The sequence below is a fragment of the Equus przewalskii genome, chromosome 1 (assembly GCF_037783145.1).
Source record: "Equus przewalskii isolate Varuska chromosome 1, EquPr2, whole genome shotgun sequence".
Taxonomy (NCBI): domain Eukaryota; kingdom Metazoa; phylum Chordata; class Mammalia; order Perissodactyla; family Equidae; genus Equus; species Equus przewalskii.
This window is the reverse complement of record NC_091831.1, coordinates 117,540,770-117,564,874: the sequence shown is the minus strand read 5'-3', so window position 1 is coordinate 117,564,874 and position 24,105 is coordinate 117,540,770. Positions and strand designations below refer to the sequence as shown.

Here is a 24,105-nt window from a genome sequence, read left to right as displayed (position 1 = left end):
AGAGCTCTCCTTAGAGGCCTTCCCAACTCCGATTTACTTAAGGTTTCTTTTGTTAATTTCCGTATTTCTCTCAACTTTGTTTTATACTGTCAAATGCGTTAGTGGGGCAGTTGGTGAAATTTAAACAATTCTTTTAATTTAGATAATAGTTCGTATCAATGATAATTTCTTGATTTTGGAGAGTATCCTTTGCTATAGGAAATAGACATTGGAGTATTTTAAAGGGCAAGGGGTATCATGACTGCAGTTAATTCTCAAGTGTTTTAGAAAAAAAATACATGAGGGCATTTTGACAATTCTTTGTCCTAATTTGAAACTTTTCTGTAATTTGAATTTATTTTAAAATAAAAATTAATTTCTATCTCCCAGTTGGCTTCTCACCACACAGCCACTCTCATTTGTTTATATATTGTCTATGACTGCTTTCACACAAAACAGCATGATTGAGTAGTTGTCACAGAGACTATATGGTCTGGAGAGCCTAAAATAAAAAATTATTTATTGGCAATGGAATATCATCTTCAACCACCATATTGAGGAAACAAATAATGCTGATAACATTATGTGTTGGAAAGGCACGTGACAATACACACTTGTAAAAACTTTAGGAGAGCCTTAAGGGTCTGGAAGATAAAGACAGCTCCCTGAATCCAAATCTCTCCATAATCCTACAGTCAGCTTCCTCCAAATCATACAATCAACAAGGAGAACAAACAAAGCTACATATAATCAAGATTTCAGCATTACAAGAAGACGAGGAATACTGTAACCTTCAAATGTAGGCTCATAACTAAATACCACATTCGAAGCTAGCTCCTACTGCTACTGAAAACCTTTGGAAACAATCAAGTGAAGTTGCACGTTTTTTCAAATGGAATCTGGTTGTTTCTCTGCCTCCCCCCTAGAATAATGGTATTAAATAAAGACATATTAGAAACAAACAAACAAATTATTTATTATCTGGACCTTTGTAGAAATTTGCTGACCCTTGCTCTAGAGTATAGTGACTTTTTTCTTCTCTTCAAGTCATACTACTCATTACTAAGTTCCTTTGTTTGAGAATAATGTATTGCTTTTCTTTCACATATTCCCCAGATAAACGAGCAATTAAAATCAACCAGTAGGTGAGGAGAACTCAAAAGGGAACGGAAAGAGTAACATATTACAAGTGAATAACCACATTAAAAGGGGTGAGGATGAGAAGAACTAGAGTAATTTTGGAAAACGAAATCCAGTAGTTTCACCAGATCCTGTAAGGCTAAAGATAAGAACTTTATAGAAATGCTATAATCTTGTTAATAAATGTGTTTCTCACGGAGATATGGGTTAGCAATCTTGAAACTACTTTATGTATATATTAGAATTGAAAAGGTAAGTAAATATATTGTAGATAATGAGAGCTAGTTTTCTTACTGGTGGAGAAATAAATTACAGATAAGGAAAGGGGAAGGCTAAAATGAACCTTGAGGTGTAAAGTTGAAATCAGAAGTATCAGTGTAACTCATGGATTTTTATATATCTATGTAGATAGATACAGAAATACAGATGTGTGTATTGTGGACTAGTGTGCATACATATATTTTCTGTTTTCTCTCACGATTCTATGGGTTGACTGGGTGGTTCGTCTGTTGTGCCTGGGGTGCTGGGATGGCAGCAGACATCTGGGGGCTTGACTGGGCTGGAACATCCAGGATGGCTCAGTGGGTGGTGTCTGTCAGCTGGGGGTTCAACTGGGGCTGTCAACCAGAGGGCTGCCTTTACATGCTATCTCTACTGGTGTCTTGGGCTTCTGATGGCATGACAACTGGGTTTCAAGAGAGTATCCCAAGAGGGAGTATTCCAAGAGAGCCAAGTGGAGACCTCAAAGCTTATGACCTAGTCTCAGAAGTTATGCACTGTAACTTCCACCTCATTTTAGTGGTTGAAAGGCAAGTCACAGAGCAGGATTCAAGGGGAGGGGATTACACAGGGGCATGAACACCAGAGGTTTGGTTTACCGAGGAGAAGGGGAACATCTTTGAAGACTAGCTACCATAGTGATTAATTCATGTATTATTTTTTGCTCTTCCTTGTTTGGTTCACTCATTTGGAATGTTAACTCTTTGAGGTCAAGTACAATACAGCCATCAACTGCATAATGATGTTTCAGTCAGTGACAGACTATGTATATGATAGTGGTCCCATAAGATTAGTACCATATATCCTAGGTGTGTAGTAGGCTATATCATCTAGGTTTGTGTAAGTACACTCTGTGATGTTCACATAAGGATGAAATTGCCTAACAACACATTTCTTAGAACTCATCCCCGTTGTTAAGTGATGCGTGACTGTATCTATATTTCTTTGTATTCGCTTCAGTGTCTTACACAGTGCCTTACACATAGTAATTGCCCAGTAAAGGTGTTGTTGCCTAATGATTCCAGGAATGCTAAAAGTCCAGGCTAGCAAAAACTAGAAGAGAAGATGAAGGCACCCGTTAATTGGACTGGGACTTTGGGCTGGGTTCCCTAGGGAACTTTTTTCAGAAAGAGGCAGATTTCCCACATGGACTTAAGGGTTAGGCAAGGAGGCTGCATCCTCATGCTCATAGGGATACTTTATAGAGCCCCTTTCTTTTCATTGATACTTGGCTTCTAAAAACAGGCTGTTTTCAGATAGCATATATTAGTGGGGAGGTAATTTCTTTTACGTTACCATACCTGGCTACCGTTGGCCCAGGGTCTTGGTCAGGCTGAACCTGTAGGCTAGTATTGCTTTCAGCTAGGTGGGGCTAAAGCAGGCAAGAAATTATACACACACACACACACACTCATACTCATATATGTATATATTTACGTACATGTATATATGTATATATTTGTACACACATCTACATACATATACACACACATTGTGTGCAGTAGTTTGAGTTTTAAAATTTGCAATTTAAATATGTCAGCTACAGGAATTATTGTTTAGATCCCAATAATTTGGAGATAAAATTTTGCAGTGGAAATTTACAAATGAGTGGAAATTTACTTTAGTGTTATCTCTAGGGAAAAAATAGAATCTAAAACATTTTATGCCACAGAGAGCTTTCAGGGGGAATACATAACATGTTTGTGAAAACTGCTCTCTTCCACACTTTGTCTTGTTGATTTGTAAGGGGTAGTGCTGAAATGGGAACAGAGCAGTGTTTGTGCTCCTTAGGACACTTTTTCATCCTTTGATTGTATTTATTCTTGAAATAATTTGTTTATTTTAAAAATTGTAGGATTGTCTTCTTAGAACTAAAAAATATCTGTAACTTACTTTCTTTTCTCTGTTTAACCACCTTTCCAGTCCCAAATTAGTTTCAAGGGTTTCCTTTCTGAGAAAATGTGAAAAATAATGAATTTGTTTGCCAAATATATTTTATATGTTGACTGATCTAATAATCTAATAAATATTGTCTTTTCTGTACATAGGCTTCATTCCAGCGCTCCAATAGTCATGACAAAGTAAGGAGAATAGTTGCAGAGGAGGGTCGTACAGCCAGAAACCTAATAGCTTGGAGTGTTCCACTAGAAAGCAAAGATGATGATGGTATGTATTAAAGTTTCATTTTTGTTGTAAAGAAGGATATATTTAGTCCTGAACAGTAGATAGACTGACTGAAAACTGTTTACAATGAGAACTGGTGGGCAGTTAGTATATATTAAAATAGAAATGCATTTTTAATTTTTTTATTGTAACTAACATAAATGATTTCATGAAGGTGTTATTGTTTTATTGTTTCACATAAGGATGAAATTGGGTTTGTTATATTATTAGGACTGGCAGATTAGGGTTTTATTTTTTAAAGTTACAGAAGATTTAGATGTTTTTCTTTTATTAAATTCTTATAAAAATAAAAAATAGGTTTTAAAAAAATTCGCTGTATTTACCATGATTAGGTACAATTTAATGAATGATTTAGAAAAGATAAGTATATTTCGTTAGGTCTCATTATTATTTAAACTAGAAAAAATATCTTTTCTCTTCAGTCCCTTCATTTTAATGGCTAGGAGCAGTGCAAGCACTGCCTAGATCCTGGGGATCTAGAAAACTGGATAGGGAAGCAGAAAAGAGGAGATTGAAGTGTGCCAAAGGAGACCTCACTGAAAATTTCTGGGGACTTGTAGATATTCCTTACATTGGGTTTGCATGATGTCTTTTAATGCTTAAATTTTCTTACGTATTTTTGGAGGGATTCCAAAGAAATTAAGTTGTATCCTTTTCAGTGCCTCATAGGAGGCACATGATGTTGGTTTGTCTTGTTACTAGTGATGCCAACTTTTTTTTTTTTTATTGAGTTAATGATAGGTTACAATCTTGTGTGATTTCAGTTGTACATTAATGTTTGTCATTTGTGTTGTAGGTGCACCACTTCACCCTTTCTGCCCACCCCCCACCCCACATTTCCCCTGATAGCCACTAATCTGTTCTCTTTGTCTACATTTTTAAATTCCTCATATGAGTGGAGTCATACAGAGATTATCCTTCTCTAACTGGCTTATTTCACTTAACATAGTTCCCTCAAGGTCCATCCATGTTATTGCAAATGGGATGATTTTGTTCTGTTTTGCAGCTGAGTAGTATTCCATTGTATATATATGCCACAACTTCTTTATCCATTCATCTGTTGATGGGCACTTAGGTTGCTTCCACGTCTTGGCTATTGTAAATAATGCTGCAATGAACATTGGGGTGCATAGGACTTTTGGAATTGCTGACTTCAGGCTCTTTGGATAGATACCCAGTAGTGGAATGGCTGGATCGTATGGTAGTTCTATTTTTAATTTTTTGAGGAATCTCCATACTGTTTTCCATAGTGGCTGCATCAGTTTGCATTCCCACCAGCAGTGTATGAGGGTTCCATTCTCTCCACAACCTCTCCAACATTTGTTACTATTAGATTTAGATATTTTTGTCATTCTAAATGGGTGTAAGGCGATATCTTAGTGTAGTTTTGATTTGCATTTCCCTGATCAGCGATGATGAACATCTTTTCATGTGCCTATTGTCCATCCGTATAACTTCTTTGGAGAAATGTCTGTTCATGTCTCCAGCCCATTTTTTGATCGGGTTGTTTGATTTTATGTTGTTGAGTTGTGAGAGTTCTTTATATGTTACGGATATTAAGCCTTTGTCAGATATATGACTTGCAAATATTTTTTCCCAGTTACTGGGTTGTTTTTTTGTTTCAATCTTAGTTTCATTTGCCTTGAAGAAGCTCTTTAGTCTGATGAAGTCCCATTTGTTTGTTCTTTCTGTTGTTTCCCTTGTCTGAGAAGACATGGTGTCCGAAAAGGTCCTTTTAATACTTATGTCAAAGAGTGTACTGCCTACGTTTTCTTCTAGAAACCTTATGGTTTCAGGTCTCAGCTTTAGGTCTTTGATCCATTTTGAGTTTATTTTTGTGAATGGTGAAAAAGAATGGTCAATTTTCATTCTTTTACATGTGGCTTTCCAGTTTTCCCAGCACCATTTGTTGAAGAGACTTTCTTTTCTCCATTGTATGCTCTCAGCTCCTTTGTTGAAGATAAGCTGTCCATAATGTGTGGTTTTATTTCTGGGCTTTCAATTCTGATCCATTGATCTGTGCACCTGTTTTTGTACCAGTACCATGCTGTTTTGATTACTGTAGCTTTGTAGTAAGTTTTGAAGTCAGGGATTGTGATGCCTCCCGTTTTGTTCTTCTTTGTCAGGATTGCTTTAGCAATTAGGGCTCTTTTGTTGCCCCATATAAATTTTAGGATTCTTTGTTCTAATTCTGTAAAGAATGTCATTGGGATTCTGATTGGGATAGCGTTGAATCTGTAGATTGCTTTAGGTAGAACGGATATTTTAACTACGTTTTTTCTTCCAATCCATGTACATGGAATGTCTTTTCATCTCCTTATGTCGTCATCCTATTCTCTCAGAAAGGCCTTGTAATTTGCATTATGTAGGTCCTTCACTTCCTTAGTTAAATTTACCCCGAGGTATTTTATTCTTTTTGTTGCGATTGTGAATGGTGTTGTGTTCTTGAGTTCTTTCTCTGTTAGTTCGTTATTAGAATATGGAAATGCTACTGATTTATGCAAATTGATTTTATACCCTGCAACTTTGCTGCAGTTGTTGATTACTTCTAAGAGTTTTCCAATGGATTCTTTGGGGTTTTCTATATATAAGATCATGTCGTCTGCAAACAGCGAGAGTTTCACTTCTTCCCTCCCTATTTGGATTCCTTTTATTCCTTTTTCTTGCCTGATTGCTCTGGCCAGGACCTCCAGTACTATGTTAAATAAGAGTGGTGATAGAGGGCATCCTTGTCTCGTTCCTGTTTTCAGGGGGATGGTGCTCAGTTTTTGCCCATTGAGTATGATGTTGGCTGTGGGTTTGTCATATATGGCCTTTATTATGTTGAGGTAGTTCCCTTCTATGCCTATTTTGTTCAAAGTTTTTATCCTAAATGGCTGTTGGATCTTGTCAAATGCTTTCTCTGCATCTATTGAGATGATCATGTGGTTTTCATTCCTCAGTTTGTTGATGTGGTGTACCACGTTGATTGATTTGTGGATGTTGAACCATCCCTGTGTCCCTGGTATGAATCCCACTTGATCATGATGTAGGATCCTTTTGATGAATTGCTGAATGCTGCTTGCCAAAATTTTGTTGAGAATTTTTGCATCTATGTTCATGAGTGATATTGGCCTGTAGTTGTCTTTTTTCGTGGTGTCCTTGTCAGGCTTTGGTATCAGTGTGATGTTGGCCTCATAGAATGTGTTAGGAAGTGTTCCATCCTCCCTCATTTTTTGGAATAGCTTGAAAAGGATAGGTATTCAATCCTCTCTGAAAGTTTGATAGAATTCCCCAGGAAAGCCATCTGGTCCTGGGGTTTTATTCTTTGGGATGTTTTTGATTGCTGTTTCAATCTCTTTCCTTGTGATTGGTCTGTTCAAATTGTCTGCTTCTTCCTGAGTCAGCTTTGGGACATGGTAGGAGTCCAAGAATTTATCCATTTCCTCTAGGTTATCCATTCTGTTAGCATAGAGTTTTTCATAATATTCTCTTATAATCCGTTGTATTTCTGCAGAGTCTGTTGTTATTTCTCCTCTTTCATTTCTGATTTAGTTTATTTGAGCTTTCTTCCTTTTTTTCTTTGTAAGTCTGGCTAGGGGTTTGTCAATTTTATTTATCTTCTCAAAGAACCAGCTGTTTGTTTCATTGATCCTTTCTACCACCTTTTTCCTTTCAATAGTATTTATTTCTGCTCTGATTTTTATTATGTCTCTCCTTTGGCTGACTTTGGGCTTTGTTTGTTCTTCTTTCTCTTATTCAGTTAGGTGTAGTTTAAGATTGCTTATTTGGAATTTTTGTTGTTTGTTAAGATGTGCCTGTATTGCGATGAATTTTCCTCTTAATACAGCTTTTGCTGTATCCTTTATGAGTTGGTATGGCGGGTTACCATTTTCATTAGTTTCCAGGTATTTTTTGATTTCTTCTTTAATTTCTTCAATGATCCATTCTTGTTCAGCAGTGTATTGTTTATCTCTGCATCTTTGTGCCATTCTCAGCTTTTTTCTTGTAAGTAATTTCTATGATCGGAGAAGATGCTTGTTATTATTTCAATTTTTTTACATTTGTAGAGGCTTGCCTTGTTTCCCAACATATGGTCTATCCTTGAGAATGTTCCATTTGCACTGGAGAAGAATGTGTATTCTGCTTTTCTAGGATGAAGTCATCTATATATGTCTATTAAGTCCAATTGTTTTACTTTTTCATTTAGCTCCACTATTTCCTTGTTGATTTTTTGTCTGGATCATCTGTCCATTGATGTGAGTGGGGTGTTGAGGTCCCCTACCATTATTGTGTTGTTTTTAACATCTTCCTTTAGGTCTGTTAATAGTTGCTTTATGAACCTTGGTGCACCTATGTTTGGTGCATAGATATTTATAAGCATTATTTCTTCTTGATGAAGTGTCCCTTTGATTGTTATATATTTCCCCTCTTTGTCTCTCTTTACATGTCTTAATTTGAAATCCACTTTGTCTGATATAAGAATGCAACCTCTGCTTTTTTTTCTTGCTATTAGCTTGAAGTATTGTCTTCCACCACTTCACTCTCTGAGCCTGTGTGTGTCCTTAGGGCTGAGGTGTGTTTCCTGGAGGCAACAAATTGTTGGATCTTGTTCTTTAATCCATCTTGCCACTCTTTGTCTTTTTATTGGAGCGTTCAATCTGTTTACATTGAGACTGATTATTGATGCATGTGGACTTAAAGCTGTCAATCTGTTGCTCATTATCTGGCTTTCCTCCTTTTCTCTTCCTGTGTGCTTTATCCTACCCATTTGATACTGCAATTTCTTATGCTGGGTTTCTTCGATTTTTCCTTATTTATGTTTTCTGGCTCTGTTCTGTTATTTAGTTTAGTGTCTACCCTGAAGTTTGTATTTGGAATCTCGTGTATAATATAGTGTGATCTCTGGTGGTCTCTTAGTTACTTGGCCTAGACTAATTTAGTCCCTTTGCTCTTCCCCTCCTAAATTATTGTTTTCATTTCTTATTCCAACTTGTGTTATGAGTTTGTTGTTAGAGTGATAAGATCGTCTTTGCTTTGGTAGTTTCCTTACCTTTATCCTAATGCTATAGTTGAATATTTGCTATCCTATTCTGGTTCTGTTTGTCTGTCTCCCTACTCTGTGGTTTGTGACCCCTTTCTCCCTTTTTTCTTTTTTCAGGTATGAGAGCCTTCTTGAGGATTTCTTGTAGTGGAGGACTTTTGGTCACAAATTCCCTTAACTTTTGTTTGTCTGGAAAAGATTTAATTTCTCCCTCATATCTGAAGGATATTCTTGCTGGATAGAGTATTCTTGGCTGAAGATTTTTATCTTTTAAAGTTTTGAATATGTCACTCCATTCTCTCCTAGCTTGTAAGGTTTCTGTAGAGAAATCCGCTGAAAGTCTGATAGGAGCTCTTTTGTAGGTTATTCTCTTCTGTCTTGCTGCCCTGACTGTTCTTTCTTTGTGTTTCATTTTTGCCATTTGTTCTACTATATGCCTTGCAGTAGGTCTTTTTACATTGATAAATCTAGATCTGAAAACTTCCTCTACACACATTTCTCCCTCAATCCCTAGATTTGGGAAGTTCTCTTCTATAATTTCATTAAGCACACTTTCTGTTCCATTTTCCTTTTCCACATTCTGGGGAATTCCTATAATCCTTTAATTCTTTCTCCTCATTGAATCTGCTATCTCGCTAATACTTTCCTCATTCCTTTTAATCCTTAGTTCTCTTTCTTTCTCTGTCTGGAGCCATTCAGCCTGTCTATCTTTGATTATGCTAATTTTCTCTTCTATGGAGTCTACCCGGGCATTCAGGGAATCCGTATTCTGTTTTATCTGGTCCATTGTGTTTTTCATCTCTAGTAATTCTGTTTGATTCTTCTTTATAATTTCAATCTCTTTTGTGAAGTAACTCCAGAACTCAGCTTGTTTCTCTTTCTCTCTACCTCATTGAGTTTTTTGATTATAGGTGCTCTGAACTCATTTTCACTTAGTTTACCTATTTCCAAGTCTTCAGGAGTTAATTGTGTGTTTTTATTGTTTTCCTTCTGGTCTGGGGCCTTTATAAATTGCTGGATGGTAGAGGAGCGGTTGTTTCACATGGTGGTAGAATTCGGTTGCAGTTCCAGCCTGTTGCCACTAGATGGGGGTCGAGTGCCACACGTTCTGAGCTCTCCGTCTTTGGGCAAGATGACCGCGCCCTGTGTGGTTTGCAGGGGCAGGGAGGGCCGGTTTCTCCGCACACTGATCTGGATTCGATCAGTTCTGTTCTATGGTCTCCCAGGGCCCTGGGTTTATGGGGTCCCTGCGCACGGAAGCTTTCCCCCGTCACTGGGTTTCCACTGTACCGGTGGCGGGAGTCCTAGACGATCCCCCGGTCACGCGGCCCCTCCCCTTCTCCTTCCCGACCCGCACGGCCATCCCAGTTTCTAGGGGAGCGAGCGAAGTTCTCTCCTACCCCGTTACAGCTCCTCCGAGGCAGGCAGCAGGGACTCCGTCCTCTGTCTTTTGATACTGTAGGTCTCTGAGTCCTGGCATTAGGTTCATTAGCTGAAATTCAGGTTTTTTTGTTCAGTCCTTTCTTGTACTTTGGAACGGAGAGAGTCCTGGGTCAGCTCACCCTGCCGTTTTGCTCCGCCTTCTTCCGATCTGAGGGTTTTTTTCAGTGATGTCAACTTTAATCCCTTTGTTGAGATGTTATCTTCCAAGTTTCTCCAGTATAAAGTAATTTTTTCCTTTGTAATTAATAAATAATTTGCGGTAAGATAGTTTGAGACTATGTAACTATGCTGTTTCACTTGAAATAATCCATCCGGCTTTAACTTCCATTGATAATTCTCAACGGAGTAAATTATTCCTCTCGTCGTTGCAAAATGGTCATTTGCAAACCCCATTCTTCTTTCTACATTTATTAGTTGGCATTCTAATGTAAGGAAGAGCTTTCTCTTTTCCTCTTTGGGTTTATATATGTCTGTATGTATTCAAATTTGTATGGACTCATGGTTTCTTGTTTCTTAAGCATCAAAGCATCACTCTGCTTTGACGCTTAAGTTGTTCTAAATTTCTCTAGTGGGAGACCTGCTAAGCTGGCTCCTGTTGGTTTTTGACGTGTTCTCATTCTTTGAGAACATCCTTACACAGCAGGATGTTTCAAGCTATACAACAGTTCACCCATGTTTTATTCTTTTTTATTTATTTTATGTTTACATTTTACTTTTTACATTTCTATTTAAAATTTTAGTTTTTATTGATTTTATCTTTTTACATTTGTATTTCTGATCCGTTTGCAGTTTGTTCTTACGTGTAGTGTGAAGTCCGTCTATTCTTACATGGATCTAATTTTATCTTTTTTCCATATGGGTAATAAGTTGCCCCAGCATTGCTTAGTATAAAGTCTATCTTTGACTCAATCATTTGAGATGCCACTTTTATTGTAGATTGAATTTCCATATATACCTATATTCTATTCCGCTAGTCTTTTTATCTAATTGATGTGAGTGCCACATTGTTTTAATTATAGAGGCATTATAGTATTTTAAAATATCTGCTAGGATCAGTCCTCCCTCGGTGACTTTCTTTGTCAGTCTTCCTAGATGATTTTAGAGAGCTTTTATATTGAATCACAAGAACTATTAAATAGAAGGAGGAATTAAATTTATGTTTTTAAGTTTAGCTCCTTACTAGCGAAAATTTTCATAGTACTTCATTTCTTTGATAGAAGATATATGTCAACACTATTTACTGTAAAAGTAACAACATAAAACCTATGAATGTCTTATGGTTGCTATGTGTTACAAATGTTATGTTATGAAATTTTGTTTTCCCATTTTCTATGCATTATTCAGAACAGAAAATAATCTGAAAATGTTTTTATTCAAGTTGCTTCTATTCAGAAAACATAAAAGGAAAGTACGATAATGAATCACATCTGTATATAACCTGATTTTATATATAAGTACATAAAAAATTGGCCAGTGCAATTTTAAAATCTTTATTCATGCTTATTGAAAAAAATAAAACTGTGAGCACAGAGAATTATAGCTTTCTGAATATCTGTAATAATGATGACAAAAGAAGAATGTTAACTTCATAATTTTTGATAAGGATTATTTTATGTTGTTAAAACTTAGCCAGTTATAGGAAAGCCTTTATTTTGCTTTTTAAAAAATTGCAACTTGTTCTTGTTTTATTACTACAGTATATACTCACATACTTCTGAGTATAGTAGTTCAATTTTAAAAAGTTTTCTTCTGTTCTTTGTCTTATTTTTGTTTCCTCTGATACTTGTTCTAAGCTGGTTATTCTATTGGATATTCTAAAAGATCTGGTGATACTCTGTTCTCTATAATGAAAGGATGAATAAAGGGCTGTGTAGGTGAGTGTAGAGTTCTCTGCCTTCATCGCTGGTAGAACAGTGAGGGAGGCCCACTTATGTTCAAGTAAGTTGTTGGTAGGTGTTATGGCTTACTTCGTTTGTACTTCTTCAGAGTACAAAGGAAAATTATTCTGTTATATATTATAGAATTTTACTCCTGTTGTGAATTACTCTCAAGAATAGAATAATTATAAAATAGTAGTTACTATCTTTCTTATAAAAAAGAACAAGTAGGAGTGATGTCAGCATCATGGCAGAGTGAGCTCTTCCTTTAGACTCTTCCCCACAAGACACGATAAAAAAGACACTCATAAACCAACAGAGGACATTCACACAACATGATAGATGTCTGAGAGACCTACATAGTCATATGTCTGAAGGGGGAGGTGCTGGACCCTCCAGAAGGCAGGTGAAGGAGGTAAGGACATCTTCTCTCCCTACCCCAACAGCAGTGACCTAGGGCACAGGACCATGCACAGCTCTGAGAAGAGACAGGGGAGGGGACGGTCCTCCAGAGGGATGCCTTCACTCTCTGAGTTGCCTTCCAGCCTGTGGGAAAGCTCCACACAGAAGATGCTAAGTAATCATGAGGGCGTAGTCACCAAGCAGAGCACCCCAGGAGGACAGAGAGTGAATGCAGAATGGGAGTGTCCCCAGGATTGCAAATGTGAAAGAAAGCATCCCTCCCCCTGCCTGGTGCATCAGCTTGGCCAGTCGGCCATAGCAAGGGACCCCTGCCACAGACCTGGTGCACATGTGTGTACAGCAGCAGCAGCCAGCAGGCAGATGCAGACGGGCTCTGTCAGCATAGCTTCCAAAGGACAGGCACAGCTGCCAGGGATTGCGGTGGGCTCAGAATACACAGCTCCTGCCTCCCTGCCAGTGGCAGTGAGTGGAATCTGCGACCAGGTACTATCACTATGCGACGGCACAAATCCAGTCCATCCCTGGGATGAAGAAGTATATTAATACTTCAGTCCAGAAGGTAAATGATGAGTACCCAGAAATCAATCCTGAAGGTGCAGAAATTTACAGTCTAAATGACAGAGAATTAAAAATAGCTATCATAAAAAAACTTAACGTGTTACAAGAAAACTCAGTTCAATGAAATCATGAATAAAATTAATGAACAGAGGGAATTCCTCACAAAAGAGATTGAAACTATAAAGAAAAATCAACCAGAAATGTTGGAGATGAACACAGTGAATGATATACAGAATACTCTGGAGTCCTTAAATAATAGAGCTGATATCTTGGAGGACAGAATCAGGAATTTAGAGTACCGAAATACAGAGATGCTTCAGATGGAGGAGAGAGAACTAAGACTAAAAAGAAATGAAGAAATTCTCTGGGAAATATCTAACTCAATTAGGAAATGCAGCATAAAAATTATAGGTATTCCAGAGAGAGAAGAGAGGGAAGAAAGGAGCAGAGAGCTTGTTCAAAGAAATAATAGCTGAGACTTCCCAAAGCTGGGGAAGGAGCTGGAACTACAAGTAAAAGAAGCTAATATAACTCCTAATTACATCAATGTAAAAAGACTTTCTTCAAGGCATATGTTAGTAAAACTGGCAAAAGTCCAGGACAAAGAAAAAATATTAAGGGCAGCAAAGCAGAAGAAAATAACCTACAAAGGAACCCCTGTCAGGCTTTCAGCAGATTTCTCAGCAGAAACCTTACAGTCTAGGGGATAGTGGAATGATATATTCAAAATTCTGAAAGACAAAAACTTTTAGCCAAGAATACTATATCCAGTGACACTATCTGTCAGATATGATGGAGAAATAAAAACATTCCCAGATAATCAAAAGCTGAGGAAGTTCATTGCCACAAGACACCCCTGCCCTCCACAAGAAATGATCAAGAAGGCCCTCATACCTGAAAAAAAAGAGAAAGGGTTTACAAAGCAAGGGGATAAACAGGCAGACAAAATCAGAAAATGACAACTCTCTATCAGAACAGGTTAGCAAACACTTAATTATAATATTAAAGATGAAGGGAAGGAAAACATTAAAAAACTATGATCATTGCATTTTAACTACAGACTCACAACACAAAATGGAATAAGTTGTGATAACAATAACTTAAGTAGGGAAGAGGAAAGGGATAGAACCTTCTTAGACTAAGGAAATAAGAGGCCATCGCAAAATTTACTCTCTTGTCTATGAGATCTTAATACAAACCTCATGGTAGCCACTACACAAAAAATCAGAAAGAGACACAAATGATAAATAAAGAGAAAACTGAGAAAACCATGATACAGGACCACCACACTAAACTGCCAGTCTGAAATACATGGGACAAGAAACAAGGGAAATACTGAATAACCAGAAAATAAGTAGTAAAATGGCAGCACTAAGCCCTCATATATAAATAATCACTCTAAATGTAAATATATTGAATTCTCCAGGCAAAAGGCATAGGGTGGCTGGATGGATTAAAAAACAAGACCCAACAATATGCTGCCTCCAGGGAACACATCTCAGCTCTAAAGACAGACAGTGGCTCAGAGTGAAGGGGTGGAAGATGATACTTGAAGCTAATGGCAAACAAAAGAAAGCAGGTGTTGCCATACGTCTATCAGACAAAATAGACTTCAAGATAAAAAAGGCAATGAGAGACAAAGAGGGGCAGTATATAATGATAAAAGGGACACTTCACCAAGAGGACGTAACACTTGTAAATATATATGCACCTAGCTCAGGAGCAACAAAGTACATAAAGCAACTATTAACAGACCTTAAAGGACATATTAACAGCAACACAATAATAGTAGGGGACCTTAACAGCCCACTCACATCAATGGATAGATCATCCAGACAGAAAGTCAACAAGGATAGTGGAATTAAACAAAAACTAGACCACATGGACTTAATAGATAGATTTGTAGAACACTCCACCTGAAAACAGCAGAATACACATTCTTCTCAAGTGCACATGGAACATTCTCAAAGATAGACCATATGTTGGGAAACAAGGCAAGCCTCAATAAATTTAAGAAGATTGAAATCATATCAGGCGTCTTTTCCAACTATAATGCTATGAAACTAGAAATCAACTATAAGAAAAAAGCTGGGAGGGGCCAGCTCCATGACTGAGTGATTAAGTTCATTTGCTCTGCCTCGGCATCCCAAAGTTTTGCTGATTCGGATCCTGGGTGTGGACATAGCACCACTCATCAAGCCATGCTGAAGCGGTATCCCATGTGCCACAAGTAGAAGGACCCACAACTAAAAATATATACAACTATGTACCAGGGGGTTTTGGGGAGAAAAAGGAAAAATGAAATCTTAAAAAAAAGAGAGAAAAGAAAAAAGCTGGGAAAGTGAAAAACAAGTGGATGCTAAACAACATGCTACTGAACAACCAATGGATCCCTGAAGAAATTTAAGGAGAAGTCAAAGAACATTTGGAGATGAAAATGAAAATATATCCTAACAACTCATATGGGATGCAGCAAAAGCAAACCTAAGAGGGAAATTCATAGCAAAGCAGGCCCACCCTAACAAACAATAAAAATCTCAAATAAGCAATCTTAAATTACACCTAAGACACCTAGGAATTAAATTACACCTAAGAGACCTAGGAAAAGAAGACCAAACAAAGCCCAAAGTCAGCAGAAGGAGGGAAATAATAAAAATTAGAGCAGAAACAAATGACATTGAAACCAAAAAAACAGTAGAAAGGACCAATGAAAGAGCTGGTTCTTTGAGAAGATAAACAAAATTGACAAACCCTTAGCCAGACTCACTAAGAAAAAAAGAGAGAAGGCTCAGATAAGCAAAATTAGAAATGAAAGATGAGAAATTACAACAGATATTACAGAAATACAAAGGATTATAAGAGAATAAGTTGGACAATCTAGAAGCAATGGATAAATTCTTAGACTCATACGACCTCCCAAAACTGTATCATGAAGAAACAGCAAATCTGAATAGACCAGTCACTAGTAAAGAGATTGAAACAGTAATCAAAAATCTTCCCCTCCAAAAAAAGTCCAGGACCAGGTGGCTTCTCTGGAGAATTCTACCAAACATTGAAAGAAGATTTAATACCTGTGCTTCTCAAACTACTCCAAAAAATTGAAGAAGATGAAACACTTCCTAACACATTTTGTGAGGGTAACGTCACCCTGATCCCAAAGCCAGGCAAGGACAACACAAAGAACGAAAATTACAGGCCAATATCACTGATGAGCATAGATGCAAAAATCGTCAACAAAATATTGGCAAACCAAATACAGCAGTACATTAAAAGAATCACCATGATACAGCATAATCAAGTGGGATTTATACCAGGGATGCAGGGTTGCTTCAACATCTGCAAATGTATGTGACACACCATATTAACAAAATGAGGAATAAAAACTACATGATCATCTCAGTAGACACAGAGAAAGCATTTGACAAGATTCAACATCCATTTATGATAAAAACTCAATAAAATGGGTACAGAAGGAGTGTACTTCTACATAATAAAGGCTACGTGACCAACCCACAGCCAATGTCACATTCAACAGGGAAAAACTGAAAGCTATCTCTCTGAGAACAGGAACAAGACAAGAGCACCCTCTCTCGCCACTCTCATTCAACATGGTACTGGAGGTTCATGCCAGAGCAATTAGTCACTAAAAAAAGAGAGAAATAAAAGATATCCAAATTGCCAATGACGAAGTGAAGCTCTTTTTGCAGACGATATGATGTTATATATAGAAAACCCAAAAGAATCTGTTGGAACTGTTAGAAATAATGAACTACTACTGCAAAGTGGCAGGGTACAAAAATCAGCTTACAAAAATCAGTTGCTTTTCTATACTCTAATAATGACCTAACAGGACGAGAACTCAAGAATACAATCCAATTTACAATCACAACAAAAAGAATAAAATATCTAGAAATAAATTTAACCAAGGAGGGAAAATACTTATACACTGAAAAGTGTAAGACATTATTGAAAGAAATCTATGATGACATAAAGAAATAGACATTCTTGCACATATGTTGGAAGAATAAACATAGTTAAAATGTCAAGGCTACCTAACGCAATCTATAGATTCATGCAATCCCAATTAGAATCCCAATGACGTCCTTATGGAAGTAGAACAAAGAATCCTAAAATTCATATGGGGCAACAAAAGACCCCAGATAGCTAAAGCAATACTGAGCAAAAAGAACAAAGCTGGAGGCATTACAATCCCTGACTTCAAAATATGCTACAAAGCTGTGGTAATAAAAACAGCATGGTACTGGTACAAAAACAGATACACGGATCAATGGAACAGAATTGAAAGCCCAGAAATAAAACCACACATCTGTAGACAGCTCATCTTTGACAAAGGAGCTAAGAACGTATAATGGAGAAAGGAAAGTCTCTTCAGTAAATGGTATTGGGAAAACTGGACAGCCACATGCAAAAGAAAGAAAGTAGACTTTTATCTTTCACCATACTCAAGAATTGACTCAAAATGGATTAAAGACTTGAAGGTAAGATGTGAAATCATAAAACTCCTCAAAGAAAAAATAGGCAGTACACTCTTTGACATATGTCTTACAAGGATTGTTTTGAATACCATATCTACTTGGGTAAGGGAAACAAAAGAAAAAATAAGTAGGACTTTATGAGTCTAAAGAGCTTCTGCAAGGCAAAGGAAACCATGAACAATACAAAAAGACAACCCACCAACTGGGAGAAAATATTTGCAAATCGTATATCCGACAAGGGGTTAATCTCCAAAATATATAAAGAACTCAAAGAACTCAAGAACACAAAAACAAACAACCCGATCAAAAAATGGGTAGAGAACATGAACAGACATTTCTCTAAAGAAGATATCCAGATGGCCAACAGGCACATGAAAAGATGTTCACCATTGCTAATCATCAGGGGACTGCAAATCAAAACTACATTGAGATGTCACCTTACACCTGTTAGAATGGCTGTAATAAACAGGAGAAAAAATAACAAATGTTGGAGAGGATGTGGAGAAAAGGGAACGCTCATCCACTGCTGGTGGAAATGCAAACTGGTGCAGCCACTATGGAAACAGTATGGAGATTCCTCAAAAAATTAAAAATAGAAATACCATATGACCCAGCAATTTCACTACTGAGTATTTACCCAAAGAACTTGAAATCAACAATTGAAGGAGACTTATGCACCCTTATGTTTATTGCAGCAGCATTCACAATGGCCATGACATGTAAGCAACTTAAGAGCCCCTGACTGATGATTGGATAAAGGAGATGTGGTCTATATCTAGAATGGAATACAACTCAGCCATAAACAGAGACAAATCGTCTCTTTTGCAACAACATGGATGGACTTTGAGGTTATTATGTTATGGGAAATAAGGCAGACAGAAAAACAAACACCACATGATTTCACTCATACGTGGAGGGTAAACAAACACATTGACAAAGAAAACAGATTAGGTGTTACCAGAGGGGAAGAGCGTTGGGGAGGTGGGCATAAGGGGTAAGGGACACACATATATGGTGCCTGACAAATAATAATGTACAACTGAAATTTTACAATATTAGAACTTATTATGGACCTCAATAATATAGTTAAAAAAAAAACGAAATTAGAAGGATGTATCCAACTGGAAAAATCCAAATAACTGAAAACCTCCCTTCTCAAAACGAAACTATGTATTTCATAGATCAGATAAGTTAAAACAGAAAAATACTGAGTTTTTATATGGTAAAACATGTCTTCTTTCTTTTCTTGTTGAAATAAAATTTGAATTTAAAGAAGTATTTTCAGACCTATATATATGTTGAGGTGTATCACTAACTTGACTTTGTTTTTAAATTGTTGCAATATCTGACTTCCTTAAGAAGTTGTTTTATTCTTGTTCTGAGAAAGCCATTCATAAAAGCAGTCTTTGGGACCTTGGAAAGTTAGTTGTTGTTTATTATGTCCGTGTTGAGCATGTATAGATTGTACTATTCTGTGGTTTCCAGAAGGAGATTATGTGTTAGTATGCCTGAATGATTTATACAGTTCAATTTTATATTATCTGTTTGTTGGTCTATATATTTATCTGTTTATTCTTGCCTTGAAGGAAAATCTAAATGTCAAGCTGGTGGAAAATCCAAGAGAACAATTCAAAGCACTCATAAAACTACTAAACAGGTACAGTGCAAATAACTTTTTACTTACTGACTTTCAATTTCAATCAAAAAATCTAATTTTGCAGGATTTGAATATTGTCTATTTTGTCTTCATGGAAAAATTTAATGTCACATTATTTAAGAAATGTGTATATAGTATTGTGTTCTAGCTTGTAGTAAATACTTTTCATAACAACCCTTTGATGTAGGCATTATTGTTATCTTACTTACAAATGAAGAAACTGAGTTAGAAGAGGGTTGTGTAACTTGTTAATCATTGACACAGTGAAGGTTTGAACCAGGCCATCAATTTCCACATGCTCTTAACTACTCTGTTGCACATCCCATATTTGTGAGTTCTGTCATGATTTTCTTTCTTGGTATAATCCTGCCTTTAGGTTATAGTCTAGTAAAGCTATATTGACCCTTTAAAAAGTTTCAAATTGCTTTACTAAAGTTTTAGAGAATACAGGCCTACCTTATTTTTAAAAATGTTTTTAGCATAATTATAGTTAACTTTTTAGTCCATAGTTATTTTCTCTAAACTTTTCATATGTATTATTTGTTTGATATTATTAAATATAGGAATATGTATTATGTAAACCAAAACCTTCACATAAGGAAAACATCTAATCAAAACTTCATTGTGATTTCATAAAAATCCCTCACTCCTCACATACACACAGGCATCAATGGTAAAATATTTTTTTAAAAATTGAAAAGACAAAGGATTTTAAAAAATGAGATAAACATCTCTGGATCAGAAATAAACATACATACTGACAGATAAGTGGAGTTGGGGGCACAAACTTAATGACTAAGTCTTATGGGATAAGGGAGGCTAAAATGCCCTGATTGTGGTGGGGAAACAGATCCAAGCTCAACTTTAGGCTTGTGTAGAGTTCTACACTAGGAGACAATAAAAGCGCAACCTACTTGGGGTTGTGGCCTGTGAGAGCTGATGTCTGAAGCAATAAAAAGGAGTGACCCTCTGGTTCATGACTGGATATGCTCCATTCTTGAAGGGTGAGAGCTTTAAACTCCCAGTAGAAGACCTCGGAAGTGGGACTGTAGTGGGCCAGATGATGGTAACCATAAAACTACTACACATGGAGTGAGAGTGAGCAAAGTGAAAACTAAAATACAAGAAACTGAAACTCAAAATAAGCTTCAAAGTAAAATATGAAAGCACATGAGGAAAGTAATGTCATAATTTATAGATAAGACATTCCACCAATGAGAGAATTTACTCCTAGAGTAATGAAAAAAAGGGCATTTTTCTAAAGAGGACTTTGAAATAAATGAGTTTAAATTCCTCAAAGGAAAGAATAACTGTAAAGGAAAATGGAGAAATTCTGAAATAAAATAGGTGGATATTAAGTTTGAACATTAATAGATAAGAATGAACCAATTAGAAATCTTAGAAATAAAAATGTTGTCAATGAAAATTTGAAAACCTGCAATTAAAGGATAAATGATATATTGGACAAGGAGATTAGTCAAAGAATTTGTTAATTGGAAGATACTACTGAGGAGGATTTAGTACATAGCTCAGAGAACTAGAGATGGAAAATAAGAAAGAAAATTTAAGATAAAGAAATTCTAATCTTATCTTCTAGGACTTTCAAAAGTAGAGAATAAATAGTGGGCATGCAATATTTGAAGAAATAATGTTGAAAATTTTCCTTACTTTCTGAGTTCTCGAGAGCTTCAGAGCATAGCTGTGGAGCTCAGCAAGATAAATAAATAATAGATTTATACCTAGATAGATTGTAGAGAATCTGCAGAATGTTAAGGAAAAAAAAAAACCTTTAAAAATACCAGGAAGTAAACAAAACCACAGAGGAATGACAGATTAATAGTCTTTTTATGAACAAAAGGACAATGGAGCAATATTTTCAAAGTTAGAAGGCAAAGTAACTTTTAACCCAGAAGTCTATGCCTAACCAAATGATCATTCAAGTGCAAGGGTGAAATAAAGCCATTTTTAGATATAGGAAGACTTACATGGTTGCCACCTATAGACCCTTAATGAAGGAACTATTAAAAAGTTAGTTCAGCAAGAAGGAAAGGTAACCTGGAGGAAGGAGCTTGATAAAAGGGTATCTGTAAAATATATTGGTAGATCTCTTTAACTATTCATGATTTTTAAAAAAACTCACACAATTAAATTTGGAAAAGTTTAACTGTAATTTTAGACAATATTAACATGGAAGATGGATTGTAGGGAATTTGGAGGGGAGTTAGAGTGATAAAGTCCTTGTCTTATTTAGGAAGAAGTCTTTGTTAGGAAAATACAAATGTAAGTGTGTGTATGATAAAAATTTAAAAGAATAAAACGAGCAGCTGTGATTTTCAAAGAAACAGAGGAAAAGAGAAAGTGAATAAACCAAAGCTTTTCAACTCAATAGAAGGCAAGAGAGAGAAAAAAAGAAGCAAAGAAAAATCATGGTAAGTAAAAAACACACAAGGTCGTGGTAGATAAGTATAAATATATCAGCAATTAATCTTGTAAACTGATTAGATCCATCTCTTAAAAGGCAGATGATTGAGTTAAACCTCTCATTTCAAAGTGTACACATAGCTGTGTACAGGAGACATGTTTAAAACCTCAAGGAAGGGTTTAAAACAAAGGGATAGAAAAAAATCCAGGTATTCTATATGTACTTTAAAACTAGTATAGCAATATTCATATTAAATGAAATGGAATTCAACGTGAAAAGCGTTGATGACATAAAGATGGAAATTATATAATGGTAAAAAGAATAATCATCCAAGAAGTATAACAGTACTCAACTTTTATGTACCTAATAGCATAGGCTTGAAATATTTAAAGCCCAGACTAACAGAATTACAAGGGTCACAGTGCATTCATAATCATATTGGGAAATATTAATAGCCCATACACAGAAACGGTTAGATCAAGCAGTAAAAAACACCAATAAGGATATAGAATTAAGAATAAAATTATACTTGATCTCATATAAATGTGTGTGTGTGTGTATGAATATGTGTGTATTTATTGGTACTCAAGAAATAGTGCGCACAGAACATATGCAAAAATTGGTATACTAGATCATAAAGGAAGTCTCAATTAGTAGAAGTCAGACAAGAGAATAGAAGTCAGAACATATTCTCTGACTATAATGCAGTTACATTAGAAATAAAAGGATATTTTCACATTATGTACGAAAAATAAATTTTCAATGGACTAAAGACCAAATGTGAAAATAAAAATTCAAAACTATCTAGAAGGATATTTTTATGACCTTTACTTAGGAGTGACTTCCCTAGACCAGACAAAAAGCACAACTCATGGATAAGTTATATATCAAAATGAAATTTATGTACTAAAAACTTGGCTAAACAAAGTTAAAGGTGAGACTGATTGGGCGAAGGTTCCATATCAAGAATTTATGAAGAGCTAAAATTGGAAAAAGAAACGCAATAAAAAAGCAGGGGAAACCTGAATAGCCTGTAAACACATGAAAAGATGCTCAGTTTCAGTAGTGATCGGGGAAATGCCTCTTGACTACTTGTGAAACCCTACCACTTTGCCCTCTAGAACTAGGTTCGTCACCAGCAAAATCTCTCTCTCTTCTCTGAACCTTCCCTTTACCTTCTTGTTCTAACTCAATACCAACTCACTTGTGAGGACATTGCCTCCACCACAGGCTTTTTAAGTAATAGTTGTATTTTTCCCCCACAGGACTCCTACCTCTGGTTGTAGAGGTGGGTTTCCTGCTTGCTCTTTACTGGTATTTCAGACAGTTCTCCAGTGTGGGGGAGGGAGGGAGGGAAGAATACGCAGAGCACAGAGGATTTTTAGGGCAGTGAAAGTACTCTGTATGATAGTATAATGATGGATACATGTCATTATACATTTGTCTGTGCCCATAAAATGTGCAGCACCAAGAGTGAACTGTAAGGTAAACTAGGGACTTTGCGTGATTATGATGTGTCAGTGTAGGTACATCAAGAAATCTATGTTCAATTTTATATGCTCATGCATTTTTCTGGGAATAGGTTCATAAGTGTTGTCACATTCTCAGGTGAGTCGATAAGCCCTTCTGAGAGAGATATCAGAAACCTCCATTTCTTCCTTCCTTTTCCCCTCTCCTTCCCTTTCTTTCTTTTTTCTCTTAAAAGTCCTTGATTAAAACAGTGTAACTTGATGGAATTCACTTGTGTCTAACTTTTCCCAAAAGTTTAGGTTGCTTTGTCTTCTACTGAGTGTCTTAGAATCAGTTAGGCACAGTAAGCCATAGCAGTGGGCTAGTTACCTGATTTTGAATCTTGGCGTTGTCACTTACTTAGTGTGAGACCTCGGGTTCATCATTTACTTTAGCTAAACCTCAGTTTTCTCCCCTGTAAAATGGAGATAATAATAGTACCTATGATATAAAATTGCTTCAAAGATTAAATGAAATATAACTGTAATGGAAAGCACTTAGTACAGTGCCTGGCACACAGCAAGTATGCCATGAATGTTAGAGGCTGCCTACCTCCGTTATTATTATCACTCCTGTTATTTTTATCAGTGGTAGGGTAAGAAATTCTATACTGACTTATCAGCCTCTACAATTTGATGTATATCTTCTGCCTTTCACAAGTTTGGCAGTTTTTGCCGTTAGTTTATTTACATTTTTTCTATGAGCATATTTCATTCCCCTCTTTATATTTCTCAATATGATCATACCTAACATTATTTGAGTACTATTGCGTGCTAGATTCTGTGTGAAATGCTTTGTGAACATTGGAGCAGAGGTTGAAAGACTAGGTTCTGGTCCCAGTTCTGTCACTTAGCCTCTTGACTTTGTCAAGAAAGTCAGTCCTTCTGAGTCTCTGTTATCTACAAAATAGGAATAATAATTATCCTGTCTTTACAGTTTGTTGTGATGATTAAATGACATTACGTTTTCAAAAGCCCTTCAAAAAATATAAATAAGCATGCAAATAAAAAGTATTACTGTTTTTCTCAAAGTTAAATGTCAGATTTGCATAGCACATTGCCTTTTAGATGGAATTACCTTGCTATAGATTCTGCTTTTCCAGAATCTTTCTTAGT

General features: G+C 36.3%; 1 protein-coding gene across 50 annotated transcripts in view; it reads left to right on the top strand.

The window, feature by feature from the left end:
• Positions 1–24,105, top strand: part of SCAPER (S-phase cyclin A associated protein in the ER) — a 521,170-nt gene that overhangs the window by 71,198 nt on the left and 425,867 nt on the right. For 40 of the 50 annotated variants that reach the window (XR_011526452.1, XR_011526476.1, XR_011526453.1 and 37 more), the window contains 2 exons: positions 3,447–3,564; positions 18,989–19,059. Coding sequence is in view for 30 of the 50 variants with exons in the window: in XM_070573827.1 (XP_070429928.1) it covers positions 3,447–3,564; positions 18,989–19,059 (189 nt within the window). In the remaining 20 variants the exon portion in view is untranslated. Of the gene's footprint in view, positions 1–3,446; positions 3,565–18,988; positions 19,060–21,310; positions 21,489–24,105 lie in introns of all 50 variants that reach the window. The other 10 variants (XM_070573845.1, XM_070573886.1, XM_070573861.1 and 7 more) reach the window with 1 other exon arrangement.